Source organism: Panicum virgatum, chromosome 5N, assembly GCF_016808335.1.
Source record: "Panicum virgatum strain AP13 chromosome 5N, P.virgatum_v5, whole genome shotgun sequence".
NCBI classification, from domain to species: domain Eukaryota; kingdom Viridiplantae; phylum Streptophyta; class Magnoliopsida; order Poales; family Poaceae; genus Panicum; species Panicum virgatum.
The window spans coordinates 68334913-68354084 of record NC_053149.1 but is presented as its reverse complement, the minus strand read 5'-3'; the positions used below and the strand labels follow the sequence as shown (position 1 = coordinate 68354084).

Sequence of the window (19172 nt, the reverse complement as noted above, 5' to 3'; positions counted from 1 at the left end):
CCCGGCTGTGGGTACCCAAGAAATCCCACGACACATCCTGAGGAGAACAAGTGGCTCTCCTGACTCCACTCTCTAAAGACTAGGAGCTGCTAACAACACTGACATGTTTAGCTAATTAGCTCATCGACTGCTAACTGAATTAAAATAGAAAGATACACAAAGACTCGACACTACATACTTAACACGAGACATGTGTTACTGTCATAAAAATATAATGGACATAGGAAGAGGAACCAATCTGTTAGGTTATGGAACACAGAGAACGGTCAGATTGCTAAATAGGAAACTGGTGTTGCAAAAAGTCAATTTGAATAAGCTAATATGAAAGAACATTTAGCAATGTAATTGGCCCTACTTCAAATATTCTCCCATAATGTGATTTGGATATATCAACAATCATGTTTCCACAACCTATCCCAAATACAGCTATATGAAGAACTGATGTGAGAAAATTACAGTAACCAAAATACAAGCAGCTCTAACATTTTACAGTAACAACCAAGAAAATTACAGTAATGAGTCAGGTTGTAATTCTAGTATAAGCTATTTATAATTCAAAGTTTCAATGAATGACGTTTTCAACCTGGAATGAGTAAACCAATGAAAGGGATAGGACAGGCAAGAAAGGAAAAACATTCAGTCACAGATTAGCATATTTGAAAGAGTTCACATGGACCAAAATGCTCTACTTCTAATTGCAGTAGTACTACATGACTCAGGAAATCAGACAGGGCAAACTATAGTGTTAATTGTATGTACAAACTATATATTGCAAGATCCACTGGATGTAATGACAATTTGAGAAGGAAGTGAAGTTGCAAGGAATCTATATATATCACAACAATTCAAGTCTAGGTAAACATTGTTGTATTTGTCAACATTTAACGAAGCCCCACTTAGAGTCGGAAAGCAAAAGGATGGCAAAAATATATAGATTGCAACTGACTAGATTAAATGAAACATTTCAGACCAGAGTGCAGATAATCCAAGTAAAAGATGGAGCATCACAAGCATAGATGCCAAATGAAAAAAAAAACTGGACATGGTAGTTCCTCAGCTTATAAACTACTAGACCAACAATCAAATATATGTTAGCTTGTAGCCTGGTGGATGAAACAATGTTTAGTATAGATAAGTGACAGACTCTGAAGTCATCCAGAGGGGCCCAATCTAAGAGATATAGCTTGCTAATTAGCATATACAAGAAAAAACTAGCTGCAGAAAGGAACACTCTCCGGTGGCAAAATAGCGACAGTAATAGCTATGCAAGAAGTTTTGCAAAAAAACATCTCTTTTACTTAATAAATCATGAGATACAGTCAGAAAACAAGAGACACCAAGTGTATTTTTAAGAAGCTTGACAGCTGAACAAAAGAAAACATCAAATTTCATGGTCTATTTGACAACATTTCTCACAGATAACAGTTGAATAAGAATAGACAGCTTACACACAGTTTGCAGCTTGGCAAAATATCAAATTCCACTAGACAGATTAAATACAACACTTCAGATATTTCAAACCAATGCAAGTATGGATAGGAGATAAATAGATGGCAAACATACTTCACCTGGTACTTCCTCTAAGCCAAAACTGTAAAACTGCAGATAAAAACTCTGACCTTGACAACTTCTAGTCTGATGAAAACAAAAGACAAATAGAACTACAACCTTGACAACATCTATCAGACTGCAGATATTTGAGGCCAATGTTGGTTCATTACAAGCACAGGTGATCAGGTGGCCAAAATATAAATTGAAACTGGATAAATTAAATACAACATTTAAGATCAGTTAGCGCATCACAAGCACTGGTTTAGGGTTTACTGGTGTTCAGAATTCAAAACCACATGTAAGCCTAACCAAAACCGCAATGAGAGGTGTGCACATCTTGCAAACGATCCATACACATCCTGAACATAAGTAAAATAGTATTTAAATGCACATGGAAATAGGTTTATGCTCACGGTGCTGCCATTTTAAAGGCATGGAAAACAAGACAAACAGCACACGAAGGTGTGAATTAACAGGGAAAAAACAACTCTGAAGTAAGCGTCCAAAAACAAAGATCAAATTTCCAAAAACAGGGGGTGGCGGCTGATAGAACAACATGACTTATACTCGTCAAATAATATGGGGGGTAATGGACAAACACAGGGGAAGAGAATCCCCAACATCTGAAACCTGACTGCTGGAGATTAATTGCAATCGAGGTCGATGACACAACAGCGTAGGCCTCTGATTCACACCCCACTCGTCGATCTCAGTTCAACAACTACAAAGACCCTGAACTTGGAACTCTAATCAATATATAATCCTCAAATGCAAGCCACATACATCTCAATTCAACATCGAACACCTACAATCTCGATTCGAATCCTAACAAATCCTGACTGCTGGAGATTAATTGCAATCGAGGTCGATGACACAACAGCATAGGCCTCTGATTCACACCCTACTCGTCGATCTCAGTTCAACAACTACAAAGACCCTGAACTTGGAACTCTAATCAATATATAATCCTCAAATGCAAGCCACATACATCTCAATTCAACATCGAACACCTACAATCTCGATTCGAATCCTAACAAATCCCAAATCATCAGTCTAACAGCTCCTCACGAGAGAGGAACAAGAGAACAGGAAAGAGGAAGAAGTTGATGAGGAAGATACGCATGGCCGATGGAGTTGAGACCGAGGTGGTACACCCACCGGAGTACTCCGCCAAGCTCCGGCTGCTGCCGCCGCCGGCGCGGGCGGCTTTGCACCCGTGGCCATTTCTCTCCGGCCGCGGCGAGGAGGAGGCCCGAGTTCCCGCCGGCCGGGGCGGCGACAGAACAGGCGGAGGCAGCCATGAGGAGCTACGAGTGGAGGGACCGCGGGGGCATCACAAGGGGCGCCGGGTGGAGTCTCGGCGAGGCGAGGCTCCGCGGCAAGGGCGCATGGAGGCGAACGGGAATGGATAAGAACGAGAGAGGAGAGAGTGGATCGGCACACTAGTTGAATGGACACCAAGCAAACAGATAACTACTTACCACCAGCCCACTCGGCGTACAGCGCAGGACAGAGAAAGCCAGACCCGGTTGGCCATAGATTGAACGGCTCTCACGATCGACTTACACAAATACAAGAAATAAGTCACCTTAAAATGAGTAAATCTGTAAAAAAATTGTCTAAATTCATCAAAAAATCACACATATAGATGATATGTGATACACAATCTTATAAAATATCTTGTCCAAACTCAATTTCGTTTGTGAGATTCTTGTAAAATATCTTTTCCAAACTCGATTTCGTTTGTGAGATAATTTTCTCACAAACGAAATCGAGTTTGGACAAGATATTTTATAAGATTGTGTATCATCATATCATCTACATGTGCGATTTTTTTGATGAATTTAGACGACTTTTTGTCATGGTTTGCACGAGTTTTTATGAAGTTGTGGTTTGCACCCGATACGTTCTCCTATTATTATGCCGTTGTACTATCTTTGGAGCGTAATTGCTATTTTGATTTGTGTTCTTTTATCTAACCACTTGGCCAAAATAGGGGGTTAGAAAATACGTTTAGAGCATTTCCAGCAATAACTCCTAAATCAGACTCTCTAAATATTAAATGAGGGTTTTTCTATTTTTTAAAGATTTCTAAATTTATTTCAACTCCAACAATAACTCTCAATTGCAATATATAATAGAAGGCCTCCTAGAGACCCCTTAGAAATGGAGGGTGGAGAAGGGATTTTGGAGACATTCTTAAAATAGAGTGTGAAGTAGAGGGTCTGCTGGAGTGTATTTTTTGGTTTAGCTCTCTAAATTTGGGACAGGGAGTTATTTAAAGGGTTTGCTGGAGTTGCTGTTACCAGTTACGACGCCAATGCGCGTGTGCGCCCAGTCCTAACGTGCAACCGCATCGTCTCCCACCACACCGCCCCACACACGTCCGTCCGTTCGATCGCACGACGAAGAGACGTGAAGGACTCGCCGCAGCGGCCGGAGTCCGGACGCGTCGCATCATGATTCATGGGCATGGCCCCCCGTCCGTTCCGTTCGCACGAACCGCTCCCACGCTCCCCGCCCCCGTCCGTTCCGTTCGGACGCAACAGGATAACTCCGCCGCCGCACACCTGTATGCGCCGCTGCGGGGCCCACACGGGCGCTTGACCCGGTTCGCGTGCAACCCACGCACCGCACCGGCCCACGAAGCACGGCGGGCGCGGGCGCACCCGATCCGGATCCCGAACAGCCGCGCGCGCATTCGGGCCCAGGTACATGCGGGCCACAGGGTTCTGCGCAGGGAGGATCCGGACGCCAACCTCGTATCAAATCGGGTTATGGGCAGCCGTCCTATAAGAGCCCAAATCCGCCGGCGCATCGCAACCCAACCCCCAACCCGCTCCGGCCGCCACCACCGATCGATCGCCCGGAGATCGCCGGACCCCGCCGCGAGTCTAACCCCTGCTGCGTTCGTAGCCTTCGACGACGATGTCGGGAGCCGGAGAGGAGGACAAGAAGCCGGCGGAGGGCGGCGCCCACATCAATCTCAAGGTCAAGGGACAGGTATGCTCGCCGGCGGCTCCCCCCTTACCTTCCCTGCTGCGTAATAGAGTAGTAGCACGGTTTCGCTCTTGTGGCGATCGTCGCGCTGTAGTGGTTGGTTTGGCTTGCCTCGATTCTGGGATTGATAGGGTTGCGATGTTTGGTTGATGTTCGATTCTCGGCGATTGCCTTCGCCATGTACATTAGGTACCCTAGGGTCTAGCATGTAGCTTCGCAGGTTGCGATCATCACTTTCCGCCTTAAGATTGACTCTGAGTTGACCCGATTTAAGATTGGATTTGATCATATTTGAGATAATATTTGTATGAACATGGCATCAATTGTAGATCAGTCAATCTGTACTGGTACTATGGCACAATGTTCGCCATTTAATTTAGATAGAAATTTGTAAACAACAGGAATTCGGAACTCTGAAGTGAGCCTTGTTCTCATATATAAAACCTTAACCTGATCATCAGTCTGGGTTCTGCATGTTTATTATTCACTCTGTGCTGAAGAATGCCCCATGGAAGTGTTAATACTCAAAAGAAATCATCTTTTCTAGGCTGCAAGGTTCGATATGCTTGACAACTCAACTGAGTATCAATCTGTAATAGGGGCCTGGCGGAATTCTCATATTTTAAGTTTGAGTTAGATATTTGTAACAGTTTCGCAGCACTGTAGATTAAGTTCTGATCTTATTTTTAGCACTGGATATTTGGTTATAGTATTTTAATGCCACACGATCCTGTTTCAGTCGCTTAAAGTATTAAGCGTAGGTATAGTGAATAGTGGCTGAAGTTCAAATTTACAGAATCATACTTGTTTATGCTTGCTATTTTCTAACTTGCAAACTTTTGCCTACTGTTGGAGGATACGAGAGAGGTTTATCTATTCTACTCCCTCCATTCCAAATTATAAGTTCTAAGAATCTTGGAGAGTCAAAAATTTTCAAGTTTGACCAAATTTATACAACAGATAATAACATTTACGATACCAATTAAGTATCATTAGATTCTTTGTTAGTTATATTTTCGTAGTATACCTATTTGATATCATAATTTTTTGTGTTTCTCTCTATAATTTTGGTCAAACTTTGAGATGGTTTGACTCTCAATATTTATAATTTGGAACGGAGGGAGTAGTTACTATTATCTGTTACCTGTATGTTTTTTATGCCAAGCTTGGCTCAGATTGCGTAAAGTGTTTGCCAGTCTTGGTTACTGCAACCCTTGTAGCAAGATCTTTCAAGAATTGTTTTAGTACCTGCGCATGTCGGTTTTCATGCTGGAGAACTACACTGATTGCCTACCTAATTGGTTGGTGTGTTTCGGCTATATACTGCTTTATTACTGGACTGGACACTTGAAACACTTGTCTGACCCTGGCCTGTGCGAGTCAGTTGGTTTGTGGTTTTGCTGGATTGCTTTTAGCAGTTTCAAGCATCGCTTTGCTTAACCAGCATGGGTGACCCTAAGGTTATACTTAAAAGTTTTCCACAGCTCTCTATTATCTTTGGTTCTTCCTCTGACCCTATACTTCCTTAAATATTATATAGAAATCTAGCTTCCATGTCTTAGAAATGAAAGCTGATCCTGCATTTAACTGAGTTTTTGGGTAATTCGTAGTGATTGATTGATTGATTTTGAATGTTAAGAATGCATCATCTCTACACGGATGTATGTATGTATTGTTGGATGTTGCTGTGTTTTCCATGTCAGATTGGAATTGTTTTAGGTTATCTTATGATTTCTCAGTGTCAAGTATTATTTTTCACTTACCCTCTTGTATGATAGGATGGCAATGAGGTGTTCTTCCGTATTAAGAGGTCCACCCAGCTGAAGAAGCTGATGAATGCCTATTGCGACCGCCAGTCTGTGGACATGAATGCCATTGCATTCCTTTTTGATGGCCGCAGGCTTCGCGGTGAGCAGACCCCAGATGAGGTGCGTGTGCTTGCAGACTCACTCATCTTGTATAAACTACCCTAACATTGAGATGAAATCGTGACTGATATTTTGTTTCTGTGCCTAAAATTGCTTCAGCTGGAGATGGAGGATGGTGATGAGATTGATGCCATGCTTCACCAGACCGGTGGCTACGTGCCTAGTGCTTAGAAAGCCCTTGTCGCAGCCTCGTTTTGCTGCGCTGTGCGCTCTACCTTCTGTAGTAAACCAAAGAAGTCATGGAGGAACTTGTGAGGCTCTGGCCCTATGTGTGCCATTGCTGAAGGACATCGGTAGTCTTGTTTAGTAAGATTTGGTACTTCGGCGTGTCATGACTCGTTTATCTATCCCCTAATATATCCTCCCCTGTGTGTACTCCCAATGATCGCCCATGATTTGTTTATCCTGCTCGAAGTGCGCCTTGCTTTGCTGACCTACCGTTGTGCGTGGTGCCGGGGGTATGGTTAGTTTTGTGTTGCTGAGGTGCAGGAAATCGTGAGCTGCACGTGTCGCCATTATCATTTTGATGTTAATAAGCCATTGATAGCCTGTGATTACCATGAGCAGGCCATGGGGATATGCTTTATATTTCTTTGTATTTCTTTTAGTTGCATCTCTGCCGCCAGACTTTTGTCTGTATCGTCTGCTGCTCCGGTGAGTGAGGAATGATGATATCCTTTATTACTGCCTGGAACGTGAAATGACCTGAACATGCAATGGATGTGATCAGTTTGCATAATTTATGTACAAATCGGTGAAATGACCTGAACATGAAATGGATGTGATCAGTTTGCATACTTTATGTACAGATCGGTTTGCTTGATTAAAGTGCATCTGTCAGCTTAATCGAGTACACTGACTTTGCGAGAAAAGAAGACATAGGATGAGCAAGGATAAGATGGAGTGCAAATTTCCTTTGTCTGTTCACGGAATTTGCAAATGCAAAAAGAACTAATAGGAGCACCAAGGATAAGATGGAGTACAAATTTCCCTTTCACGGAATTTGCAAATGCAAAAAGAACTAATAGGAGCACCAAGGATAAGATGGAGTACAAATTTCCCTTTCACGGAATTTGCAAATGCAAAACAAGGACATAAACTTTTCGCCTATTGGACTAATCAAAGATACTACGCAAAAGAATTGGAAGTTCCAACCCCTAAAATTTCAAAATATCTTCGTAAGAACTCGTCGTTTATGAAACAAATGCCTCTCTGTACACGGCGTCCGATCTACTCATCGTAAGAAACTAAGAATTGCAGTACTTTGCAAACGGATCCTCTCTACACATCGCCGTCCCGATCTGGTTTGCAAACGCCTCGCGAATACTTCCGGCGACCCGACATGTGCAGCCAGTTCTCGTGAGAAAATAAAGGTAGCTACGCGGTCCACGAGGCATGGTCCCGTCGGTAAACTCGCCGGTAAACAGATCTGTGATCCGTCGCTCCATCAGTAACAACCGAGATCAAGATCCAAACCCAATCTTCGCATTATCTTTTTAGCAGTTTTTTTGACCGACCTGCGCAAGTGGCAGTTTACTACTGAAGCTTTTTATCCGCACCAGCTCATCACGCACGACCTGGACTCTTTTTTTTTAACTCGTCCCAATCTTAAGGCGATTTAAGATCATCTTTGATTAATCGGAGCCGACGAATGAGAGCAGCTGACATTCTTCGAATTTTACTGTTCACGCCAAAAACACCCCATGTGCGCCCTACCAGCAGTGGCGATTCTAGCCCGAAAATGTAGAGGGAGATCATGTCCATTCTTTTCTTCCTCCTCTTCTCTTCTTCTTCCTCCCCTCTTTCTCTTCATTGTTTCATCCCAAAAATCAAAAGGAGGGCTTAGGGGGTGTCCATGGGTATTAGGGAGGTATGGGGGCTTAATTCCCCATAAGGCCCCATGTGGATCCGCCCCTGCCTACCAGGTAGTATCCAAAAAAAACTGTGACATGCCGCTGCTTCCGGTCGAGATCGTCCTGTAATTTTGTGCCCCTGCCTGTAACAACAGAATGGGATAGGGGGCTCCCGACATGTGGGCCACGGAATAGATAGATCCAGCGGGCCCACCTCCCAGTGTCGGGCTCGCCGCCGGTCCTGGACCCGTACTACGGAGGGGAGGGAGTTAATTCCTTGCCATTGAAATTTTTCTCAATCCCTTGAATGCCACTGAATGACATTGAATAAATTTTTTTATCTATAGCATGTGGGGTCCATAACATTCAAAAAATTAGTGAAAATTTTAATGACATTGAGAGAATTGGCTCAGAGGGGCAGCCTTCTTTGTTCTTGTCTTGAATGCTCCGGATCACATGAACCCTCAGGGGTCCGCTGATAATGGCCACGATCTACCTCCGCACCTGCGTATTTACTGTTTGGTGCTCATGCCATTTCCGCCGCGACAAATAAATCTCATCTTCATGTAACGCCTTGGGTGTACACGAAAACATTTAATACTGTGGGTAATTTATTCAATTATTTCCTCCCTTCAACTTTGGAAGTTTACATGAAACTTGTTGGCAGCAGTAAATCTTCGGAATTACCAACCCCCCCCCCCCCCCCCCCCCCCCCCCCCCCTTTGGATTTCACTCTGGGCTTTGGCTTCCTTCCCGTGCAAGCTTCCAAGGCCCAGTCAACAGCTTCCTCGGCAATTTTCACGGCCTAGCGAGAGGCCGTTCCTGCAAATGCTCTGGTAACCGCCTTTTAAAATCGCGATCAGATACAGTTAAACAAATGCGCGGCTCGGCACTCGGCAGGATCATCGCGTCGCGGGAAGGGGCCCGGCTGCTGGGGATTAGTCATAAGATAATCAGTGCCTTGCCGCTTTCGTCCGCTGTGTTTGTTTGCCTCTTCCGCCAATCAACCAGCAATATTATTTTTTCATACTAAATCAAAACTAACTATCCTACCAGTCAGTCAACATCATTGTTTTTTCATAATAAATTAGCACCAACCACCACCGACCACAGCCAAATGAACATTTTCCCTATTCGCTGTGCTGGTGCTGGTGCTGGAGACTGTGGTTGGAGTGGTGTGAGAGAAAAAAACTGCTGACTGGACTGGTAGTTGGAGGCTGCTGCTGCTGACTGGACTGGTAGTTGGAGGCTGCTGCTGAAGTAGTGTCTGAGAAAAATAGTGTTCGCTCGTGCTCAATCAGAACAGCAGGGTTAATTGTGTTTCCGTCGGCCTCCGTGCCACTGCGCTGCAGACTGTGTGCTGTCACATTGGAGAGAGAGGGGGGAGATAAAAGCATCGGATTTTTTGACTTGTCTAGAGAGAGAAAGGGACAGGAGGCAGAGGGAGGGAGGGAGGGAGAGCGGCGAGCGCTGAAACTGCCTGCTGCCCACCGCTCCCCACCCCGCACTTCTTCTTTCTTCCACCACCTCTTCCTCTTCCTCCTCCTCACCTGGCCCCTCCTCTTGGCGCGGAGAGGGGGAACCTTTCGTCCCTATCGTTGTCTGTCGACGGAGTGCTAGCTGCCCCGCATCGCGGATCCAGTCCGTGGCCCTCGGCGCGCGGGGATGGATTTCGACGGCGCCATTGGTGATCAGGGGTGAGCTGCTCTCTCCGGACTTTTACTCTTGCCGCGCGTGATTCGGGTCCGTACGGCGAGATGCCGCGGAGAAGGCGGCGTTTTGATGGCTGGGCTGGGGGACGAAACCGCGGTTTATCTCTGTTTTTCCGCTTCGATTGCTGCCACTGCTGATCCCCAATTTCACCCTCTTTGCTACGGGTGTTGGGTGCAGTCCTAGTGGAAGATGCTACCAACCGAGACTTTTTTGGTGATCTTTATGGAGCTTATGATGATGTTGGATAGCAGGGTAAAGACTTCTAATTATGGGGGAAAAGGATCGTATTTTCCCTTCTTTTGTACGAAGCTTTTGTTGTGGCGTTGGCTCCTTTTGTGGCCTGTTGCGCCTCTGTTAGTAGCAGTTGTGTGTGTTTTTGGTTCTTGCGGTTAAACCCTAGCTACCGGTTGCTGTTCGTCGTGTTGGTCACAAATTTCGCGCCGTATTATCTAACACTTTTTATGCATTTGCCTTCTTGTCCAATAATTTCTGTTTTTTCCTCGTTATATTCCGTTGCATTGTTAGATTATTACCGCAAGCATTTGGCCTGCACTATTCTGCTGTCTGAGGTATCTGAGAAATTTTGCCTTCCACAAAGAAACTCTAGCATGTTGGCGTGCTGTCCGCATGATGGAAATCTTGCTGTGTCTCTTTGTGGCTGCTGCTCCGCCTTCTATGTCAGTTAGTACTTAGCACAGCTGCAGAATTTATCATCTGTATTTAATATTTCTCAAAGTTCAACATTGAGTTCAGGTCTTCAGTACGATTCACTGTAAAAATTATACGATTTTTATTCCCCAGTATAACATTGAGTTCGGGTGTTCAGTATAATTCACTGTAAATTTTTTTTGCCGTTTCTGCAATATTTGCTTGGACAGACTTTATACTCTGTGCTTTCACTTGTTGATCTGAAATTTTCTTCAAGTCTTTGCATTATGATTCACTGTAAAAAATTATGCGATTTATATTCCCCCAGTTTAACATTGAGTTCAGGTGTTCAATATATAATTAACTGTAATTTTTTTGTCCTTTCTGTAATATTTGCTTGGATAGACTTTACACTCTGTGCTTTCACTCGTTGATCTGAAAATTTCTTCAAGTCTTTGCATGAGTACCCACTCCTAACTGTGCTCGTCATTGGGAAACTTCTTACAGTGAGATTTGGGGATGGCAAAGTCAGGAGTATAGTCTGCAGAAAGATCTGTTAGCTGGTTTGCACCACACTTTGTACTCATTCTGTCCTAAAGATGTATCCGCCCGAAGAAGCTGAGCATCTTCTATTTCTGATTTGTCAGATCCCTGTAGCAGCTTGTGGGCTGAAGTGAGCAACAATGCGAGTGATGATTGGAGCATATTTGATGAGCAAACTCCAATTAAACATTGTACCGAGTTCGAGTTTCAGTTCTGCGATATAGGAGGTAATATCCTTTTCTCATGGTTATGAGATCAACAATTATCAGTTATCACCTTAAATGTGTATTCCGAACAATTTCACCAAGTTATCAGCACAAATGGTTTTCTACTTCCAATATCCGTACTAAACCAGTTTGCAACTCTGCATACAACCAGTTGCACCTTCCTTTAGATGTTACTATTCTATCTAGTTGTGTTCGAGAAAAAAATTATGGTATCTATAATTCTCTCTGCTACCAGTAACTTGTAAGTCCACAATGTACATATACAAAGCAGAATGACTAATAAAATAAAAAGGTCAGCTGGTTGTCATTTCCCTCTTGCACATGTTTACTCTTAACCAGTGTTAAAATTACCCTATATGCAACTGTTGTAGGATCTTACATAATTATTACAATGGACTCCACTTGGTATTTCCTAATTCCATTTTGTTTGGCCTCTTTGGAAAACACTGAAATGTGCTTCAACATTAGCTGCATTTTCTGAAATAGTTAAGCTTCAATGTAGATATCATTGTCAAGGACTTCGAAGAAGGGAAGGAAACTTTACAGGCTAAACGCAGACGCATGCTGCAGTTCTGTCCAGAAAATGTTGAGGTAGATGCTCCATGATGGATCTATCAATGACCCCGTTTTAGAAATGAAGTTAACTGCATAGTTTTTATGTCGGAAACTTGTCAAATTATTTATGGCATGACGTGGTATATTGTATTGCCTTCATTGCTATAATGCCTTACTATTTCTAGATGACCTGTACTACGACTGAAGATGGGCTTTCAGAAAATCTGCAAGTGATGGATTTTCCAGGTATATTTTCAATCATCTCTGTTAGACTTCTGGTGTTTAGTTGGGTGTATTCTTTTCTGTTCCTCCTAATTATAGTGGTATCTCCAGGTGCCAACTGTTTATTGAACTCTGACGGGACAGATGAACTGCCAGAAGAATGGTTAGTTGATTGCTCACAAGATAGCGAGCCTCATTTCCCTGCTGAAGAAATGTATGCTATTCAATCCATAAGTACTTGGCTTTATTGGTTGTTGAATTAATTGTCACTGAAGATGCAATATTGCTTCTTATGGTTTCTGAACCTTCTTAACAGGGCTAGCCCTGCTACTGCCCTGGTAGAAGCCAACAATACTCCAGGTTGGTACAAACCTCTCGTGAGTTTTTAGTATTGCAGTTTATAGCAGATTCAGAGTTGCTGATAAATCAATGCTATGCTTATTTTTCAGTGAATCAGAATTCTTCGCCTTGTGAACAAGCTATTGTAGTTCACAACAATCCTGTGCAAGCTAGACCTACACCTCTGAAAGGTGTGCCTAACTCTTGTAATGTTTGCTTAATTGTCGTGGCTTTTATTCTTCCTTTTTTCAAGAACATTGCGTACTAGTCGTATCTCCTACCTATTGAATCCATTCACTTTTCTCTGTTCCTTAGCTGGGAGAAATATTATCAGAGCAAAGAAGGTGAGAACATCGGTGGCCTTCCCTTTTGAGCTTATCAAGCCATGTAGTATCCTTGGGGCCGTCACACTGAATGACATAAACGAGAAGATCCATGCCCCGCCACCTTACAAGATCAAGCACAAGAACGACGAAGAGCCCAACTCACACCAAGCTTCGGCTATCTCCGGGAAACCTGTGGTCCACAAGACGAAGATCCACACCGAAGGGGGAAAGGGAAGCATCACGATCAGTAGAACCATAGGCTAAGCTGACTATTGCGATGTAGGAGCTTTGATTTTGCATTTCTAGTGCTCTGGGTTTGCCCCCAATTGGTCTGTGGCCGAAGAAATGCATACCCTTAGTAGACTGATTGTAACATTTTCCCCCTTGGGGAGCATTTGCCTGTGCTTGCTGTTTGTGGGATAGATGTTAGAGTTTAGATAGAGCGTGCTTGGTTTCTGTTGTTGAAAGGCGAAATAGTTGGTGTAACCAGATTAGTATGGACAAATAGGTTTGAGATTATATAAGATCTGCAAGATGTGAGCTACACAGACTGAACTCACTTTTGTCACCTATTGATTGGGGGCTGCTCATGTCTGAAACTTGATCATACGTGAAGTCCAATGGCAGAGACAGTATTTGTCCAATGCAAGGACTCTAGCAGGAGGGTAACAGGGATGGACCGCATCTTGCTCGCCGCTGTTGTGCCACTGCTCACTCGGCAGATGAGACATTGCAGCAATGCAGCCTTGCCGATGCCATGAATCCATGGTCCCGTCGTCCCGCGTCCTTGGCTTGCGCGTATCTGTCAGGATTCGCAAGTGCGCCCAAGATCGCTTGCCGGATCTCTGGCGAAATGATGACTGATCCATCCATCTGCTCCCCGTCGTCCGGGCGACGGCACGGCCGTGGCGCTGGTGGCTCGGCTTGTGCCAGCGGCGCCGTTGGGTGCGCGCACTGCACCTGACGCACGAACCGGAGCCCAAGAGCAGGGCTCGTCAGGTTCCGGACGGGCGCTCACCATTCCTGAGTGAGCCTGAACTCCTCGCCGGGCGGCCCGGGGCCCGTCAAGAGGGGCTCTGCTCGATCGCGATCCGTGCCTCGCGTCCGTGCGCGACGCCGGACCCCTGCGCTCGACAGCGGCACGGATGGCGCGTCGCGGCGTGCGGCCGTGTAACAGGACGGTCCCTGCGGCACGGCGAATACGGGCGCGGCGGATGTCTGCAGCCACTGCGTTCCGGTTGAACGGGAACGATCCACTTTCACCTTCCTTTGCACTTTGCAGCTACGGCCACAGTGATATATCCATTCTTCGTTTCTTTTTCTTTTTTCTTTTTTTTCCTGAAACGTGGCCACCCCTTTTTCTTTTCTTTTCTTTTCCTTTCCTTTCCTATTTTTCCTTTCTTCCTCTCTTGCTCAAAGAGCGTGGATTTTAATCAAGCCATTGTCAAGGCTCAACAAGAGGACAATGGTGACCAAATCACATAAACTAGACGTATGGCCCGCGCATTTGCGCGGCTAGTATGACAACATTCAAAATTTTGCATGTCATTGTATCCTTCGTATTTTTTAAAAATTATACTATTTGTCACTATATATCATCTTGTTCATTATCGTAAATTATGTCTTATCGTTGGTTAAAACAATTCAAATATGACCTACCTATAATAACAATTTGATTTGCTGAGCTTTAATAATATTATGCATATAATTATTCTCAATTTTTTATTTTGATTAATCGTTGTTAGCTTTAGTTTTTATTAATAGTATATGTTTGTAACTGGTACAAAATTAAATGATATTTTATATTTAATTTTTCATAATGGAATTGGTGGGTGATTTTTAATTTAGGCTCACGGGTATTCTAGGCTAATTTTTTATCGTAATGGCAGTAAATTATGCCTTATTGTTGGTTAAAACAATTCAAATATGATCTACCTATAATAACAATTTGATTTGTTGAGTTTTAATAATATTATGCATATAATTATTCTTATTTTCTTTTTATTTTGATTTATCATTGTTAGTTTTAGTTTTTATTAATAGTATATGATTGTAACTGATATATAACTAAATAGTATTTTATATGTAATTTTTCATAATGGAATTGGTGGGTGATTTTTAAATTAGGCACACGGATATTTTAGGCTAATTTTCATCGTAATGACAGTGATGTGTAATTTTTATTTTATATTTTTTTCAATTAACGTAAGAATTTCTGACCCTTGAGAGCGAACGTGAAGATTTTATTTATTGGCCAAACAATAAGATAATATATATTTCCGTTAGCTACGACACAGTGTTGTCATGTCAGATGAAGTAACCGCCACCTGTTGCCGTTTCGACACGGAAATACCACCAGCTATAGTAAACATCCATCCGTCAGATGCTGACGGATCTCTTCTCCTAAACTAGAGATCGGGCAGCAACTTGGCTGCGAGACCGGCGCCGGCCAAAGCTCTACGCTACCGAGAGAGGGAACACGAGGCGGGATCTGGCGCCCCTGCCGGGGCATGGCAGGAGGCTCGCACGTGCCGTCGCCGTTGCCGTCGGGGAGGAGGCGGAGGCAACAACAAACCCCCAAACCGGCAAACCCCATACGCGTACGGCCACAGCCTGGCAAGGGGGAGAGGCTCCTCCGCTTGTTGGTGGCGCGGCGTTTTCCGGGCGCGCGGAGCGCCAGGTGCCCCGACGCTTCGCATCGCTGCTCCGGCGGCGGATCCATCCAATCCGGATGCTGGCTTTGGCATTTCTCCGGTGCCATGCCGGCCTCGTTTTGTTCCGTAGCGCGCGGGCGGGCGGGCGGCGCATTATTGGCGTTCCAAATTGCAATCAGCACCTCACTCACATGGAGCACCGGTTGGCCACTGCACCACTCGGATCATCGCTCTCCTTTCGTGATGAAGCCGCACGGTGCTAATGATTCCCTGTGTTGGGATGAGAAGACCTTGGCGGCGAATCATGTTCGAGTAGAATCCTTGCATGGGTTCAGTTCAGACTGCAGCGCAGCAGGAGATGGCAGGTGAAATTCTCTCTGCCTCACCAAACTCCCCGATTACATTACACCTAAACAGTGAGGAGCCAGCCTTGGCAAACTGCCGATTAGCCTAACGCGATCGGCAGCTGTGGAGAGGTCAACTAGGGTGGTTGCAGTAGTAATCGACAAGAGGCATTATTGATTTGATTAATTCGCATCAGGGCAGCGCAGCGTGCAGAGGGAGTCCCTGACACTGAGGTTTCTCTCTCTTTTCTTTTTTCATTTTCTAATGGCCAGTCAGACAGACCTATCTCGATTAAAAGCTTCGGCATATACCACCAAATACGCGCACGTACGCAATGCTGGTAGCTTATCCTGGTAGCAGCAGGTAGAAGCGACGTCGTCGTCCTCCAACCAAACACAAAACTGCTGCACGGCTATCATAATGTTCTTCTGATGGAGGATGAATGGGGAGCTTCAAGGGTACATCTCCCCTGTTTGGACTTTACAAGTTGAGTCAGCAACACTAGACGTTCATAAACTGCAGCAGGTGGTACTACTCTTAGTCCTTGTTTAGATGCGCAAAGTTTTGGGTGTAAATTACTGTAGCATTTTCGTTTGTATTTAATAATTATTATACGATCGTGGGTTAACTAGGCTCAAAAGATTCGTCTCGTAAATTATAGACAAACTATGTAATTAATTATTTTGCTTAGCTACATTTAATACTTCATGCATGCGTTCAAAGATTCGATGTGACGGGAAATCTTGTAAAGTTTTGAAATTTTGAGGGCAACTAAACAAGGGCTTAGTACTAAAGTACTAGAGATCAAAAGATAGAATTTAATCAAGCACGCTCCAAGGTTCAATTTTGACGAAGCTTTGGATTGGGGAAATTGTAAAAGAGCTAGCGTGGTACATTCTGATTTTGTTTTCTGTCGAAGAGGTAAAAAAAATCGTGTCGTGGACTCGTGGTTCGAGGATCAGCGCGCACTCTTATGCCTGGTTAACAGTAAATAATGAACAACCAGCCAGACTTGCCGTTGCTTACACGCACCACGCAAAATCTGTACGAGTAGCCACATCAGGAATGCAGATGTTTATTCTTCAGGTTGTTAGATGTGCAGGATCATCTAGCCCAAAAAAAACCACAAAATTAAAATGGGATATTAAACATACCTTCATTACTTGAGCCTCTCATCTTTCTTCTTTGTTGTTCTTGCTTCTAGTGCTAGAATTAAGTAGAGAAGGCAGTCCTCCTGTGATTTCTGTGATTAGCTGAGATTGGGCAGCTAGGTTTTTTTAGGGGAGAAGCTAAAACATAGAGTCTTATGTCCATAAGGACTCTCTCCTATTTATATTCACAGCATCACAGGTGGGATAGCACCTTTCAAGGGCCTTCTAGTGCCCTCCAATCAAGAGCTCAAGTCCAATTTAAACTTATTCATCAGCAGCTATTGATTAGCTATGATATTTTCTAAATGCTGACATCATCGCTGACATGATCAACCCAAAATTCTCCCCCTTGATCATAAAGGTTAAACTTATAAGTTCATTTTTTAACAAAATGGCATACCAACATAAAATGATTACAATGGTCAATTATACATACCATTGAACCTAATTACTATAGCATGCCACCTTATATCAAATGAACTTCTTTAACTTAGGAGCTCCAAAACTTACTCTTTATCGTTATACAAAACTTATGGATTCATTTCTCAAAAGACGGTATACCAGACCAATCAATCACAGCAGTCAATTAAGTACCACAAGACTAAGTGACCATGGTTTCCGTTCAAAATCAAAATGATTCCTCTTAGGCTTATGGGGAGATGGTGCTACAATAGTTCCAGAGTGCAGTTTGTTTTCATATACATACATATATTCTTATGAACTTTATGTGTGCACTTTAAAATTGAAAATCAAACATATTCCAGAATCATAATTTGTCCCTGAATAATAGGCTGCCATTTGTAATCTTTATGCCGGCAATATTGTGAAGGCAAGCCTCTTAAACTATAATATGATGCTTAGCACTTACATTTTAACACTTAATGCTTATATCTTAACACTTATATACTAAGCACCAAACTTAAACACATAATGCTCAACACTTATGTCTTTAATACTTATTTGTTGAGCACTAAAACTTAAAATCTTAACACATCATTAAGGCCTTGAAACATGTAATGTTTAATTCTGGAATGATTCTTTCACAATGTCTTGTACTTGGCAATATCCTTTGACATGTTACTCGAATAAAACTGCACTATTTACATAATAAGTTTCGGGATAAATTTATTAAGAAATCCCTTATTTTCTCAAAATAATATGGATTAGGGACAAAAAACCCATATATCAGCTTTTGGGATTAAACATGCCACAAAATAATCTACATCTTTCATGATGTTCTGAGATGGGTGAAACCATTCCACAATATGGCTCCCCCTACAAGGGTGCAACTTTTTTGGACATTAATACACCTTTACTAAGAAACATTATTGTCTGAACACCCCATAACTTGGTGGTTACCAGACTTTCTTAAAAGTGAGCATGTAATCCCTTAGTGCTATACTTATAGCACAAAACTTATTTAGCACTTATGGCATAAGGCAGTGCATTCTAAACAATTTTCTAGGGATCCAGTCCTAGACTTATATTTGCCAGATATTCCGGTCTTTAAAATTTAAGGGCATATCATAACTTAGGTATATCCATCACTTATGCCTGCCACAACATAAGAGAACTTATTGCCCTTAATGGGAGTAAACATAGTTTTGGGGATAATACTTAATACTCCCATTTTCTGGACCAATCTTGGTGAATCTTAATACTCAAATAATGTAAGGAACATCACCAAGAATAAACTTAATTCCCTGAGGATAAAACTCATTCCTTATAATATACAATATCCCTATTGCTTGTTGTCAACAAGACGTTGACTAATTCAAAATTTCTTATTGAACTTTATTTCATCATTCTAAATGCTTATACCCTCAAAGTAATGTGCAATAATAAGCATTTCTTTTCTTTAATATATTTTATCATAATAATCAATTCCTTATTTTACATGAACCTTATCTAATGAACATAAAATTGTATCTTTCATTATTCTATTTTATAGTAATATTTAGGCATTGTCTCCATTAGAAAAAACTTAACATAACTATTAGAGACTTAAAAACTTCCATTCCATGAGATGGAAAAGATTCTTAAAACTATATCTTAGTTAGGAGGCAATTATGTGAGGTTTATCATTAAAAGATGCACAAGTATTAAAAACAAGGCAT

At 42.9% G+C, this 19172-nt stretch overlaps 2 protein-coding genes across 2 annotated transcripts; both read left to right on the top strand.

Annotated features, from left to right (window-relative positions):
* Window positions 1–4331: 4331 nt before the first annotated feature.
* Window positions 4332–7065, top strand: LOC120672745 (small ubiquitin-related modifier 1-like). Its single transcript, XM_039953303.1, has 3 exons — window positions 4332–4554; window positions 6330–6479; window positions 6579–7065. Exons 1-3 carry the CDS (start codon window positions 4480–4482, stop codon window positions 6648–6650), a joined length of 297 nt encoding a protein of 98 aa, XP_039809237.1. The 5' UTR covers window positions 4332–4479; the 3' UTR covers window positions 6651–7065.
* Window positions 7066–9770: 2705 nt separating this feature from the next.
* LOC120673985 (protein XRI1-like) lies at window positions 9771–13462 on the top strand. Its single transcript, XM_039955048.1, has 9 exons — window positions 9771–10029; window positions 11201–11256; window positions 11341–11463; window positions 11966–12054; window positions 12204–12264; window positions 12352–12454; window positions 12557–12600; window positions 12690–12770; window positions 12895–13462. The coding sequence occupies exons 1-9, from the start codon at window positions 9998–10000 to the stop codon at window positions 13167–13169; spliced, it is 864 nt and encodes a 287-aa protein (XP_039810982.1). The 5' UTR covers window positions 9771–9997; the 3' UTR covers window positions 13170–13462.
* The last annotated feature ends 5710 nt before the right edge of the window (window positions 13463–19172 follow it).

Excerpts from the sequence above, each read along its gene's own strand:
- LOC120672745 (XM_039953303.1), top strand. The coding sequence starts at position 4,480 with ATGTCGGGAGCCGGAGAGGAGGACAAGAAGCCGGCGGAGGGCGGCGCC. Across the intron at positions 4,555-6,329 it reads ATCTCAAGGTCAAGGGACAG|GATGGCAATGAGGTGTTCTT; the intron begins GTATGCTCGCCG and ends CTTGTATGATAG. Across the intron at positions 6,480-6,578 it reads GTGAGCAGACCCCAGATGAG|CTGGAGATGGAGGATGGTGA; the intron begins GTGCGTGTGCTT and ends AAATTGCTTCAG.
- LOC120673985 (XM_039955048.1), top strand. The coding sequence starts at position 9,998 with ATGGATTTCGACGGCGCCATTGGTGATCAGGG. Across the intron at positions 10,030-11,200 it reads GGCGCCATTGGTGATCAGGG|TGAGATTTGGGGATGGCAAA; the intron begins GTGAGCTGCTCT and ends AACTTCTTACAG. Across the intron at positions 12,265-12,351 it reads GCAAGTGATGGATTTTCCAG|GTGCCAACTGTTTATTGAAC; the intron begins GTATATTTTCAA and ends TGGTATCTCCAG.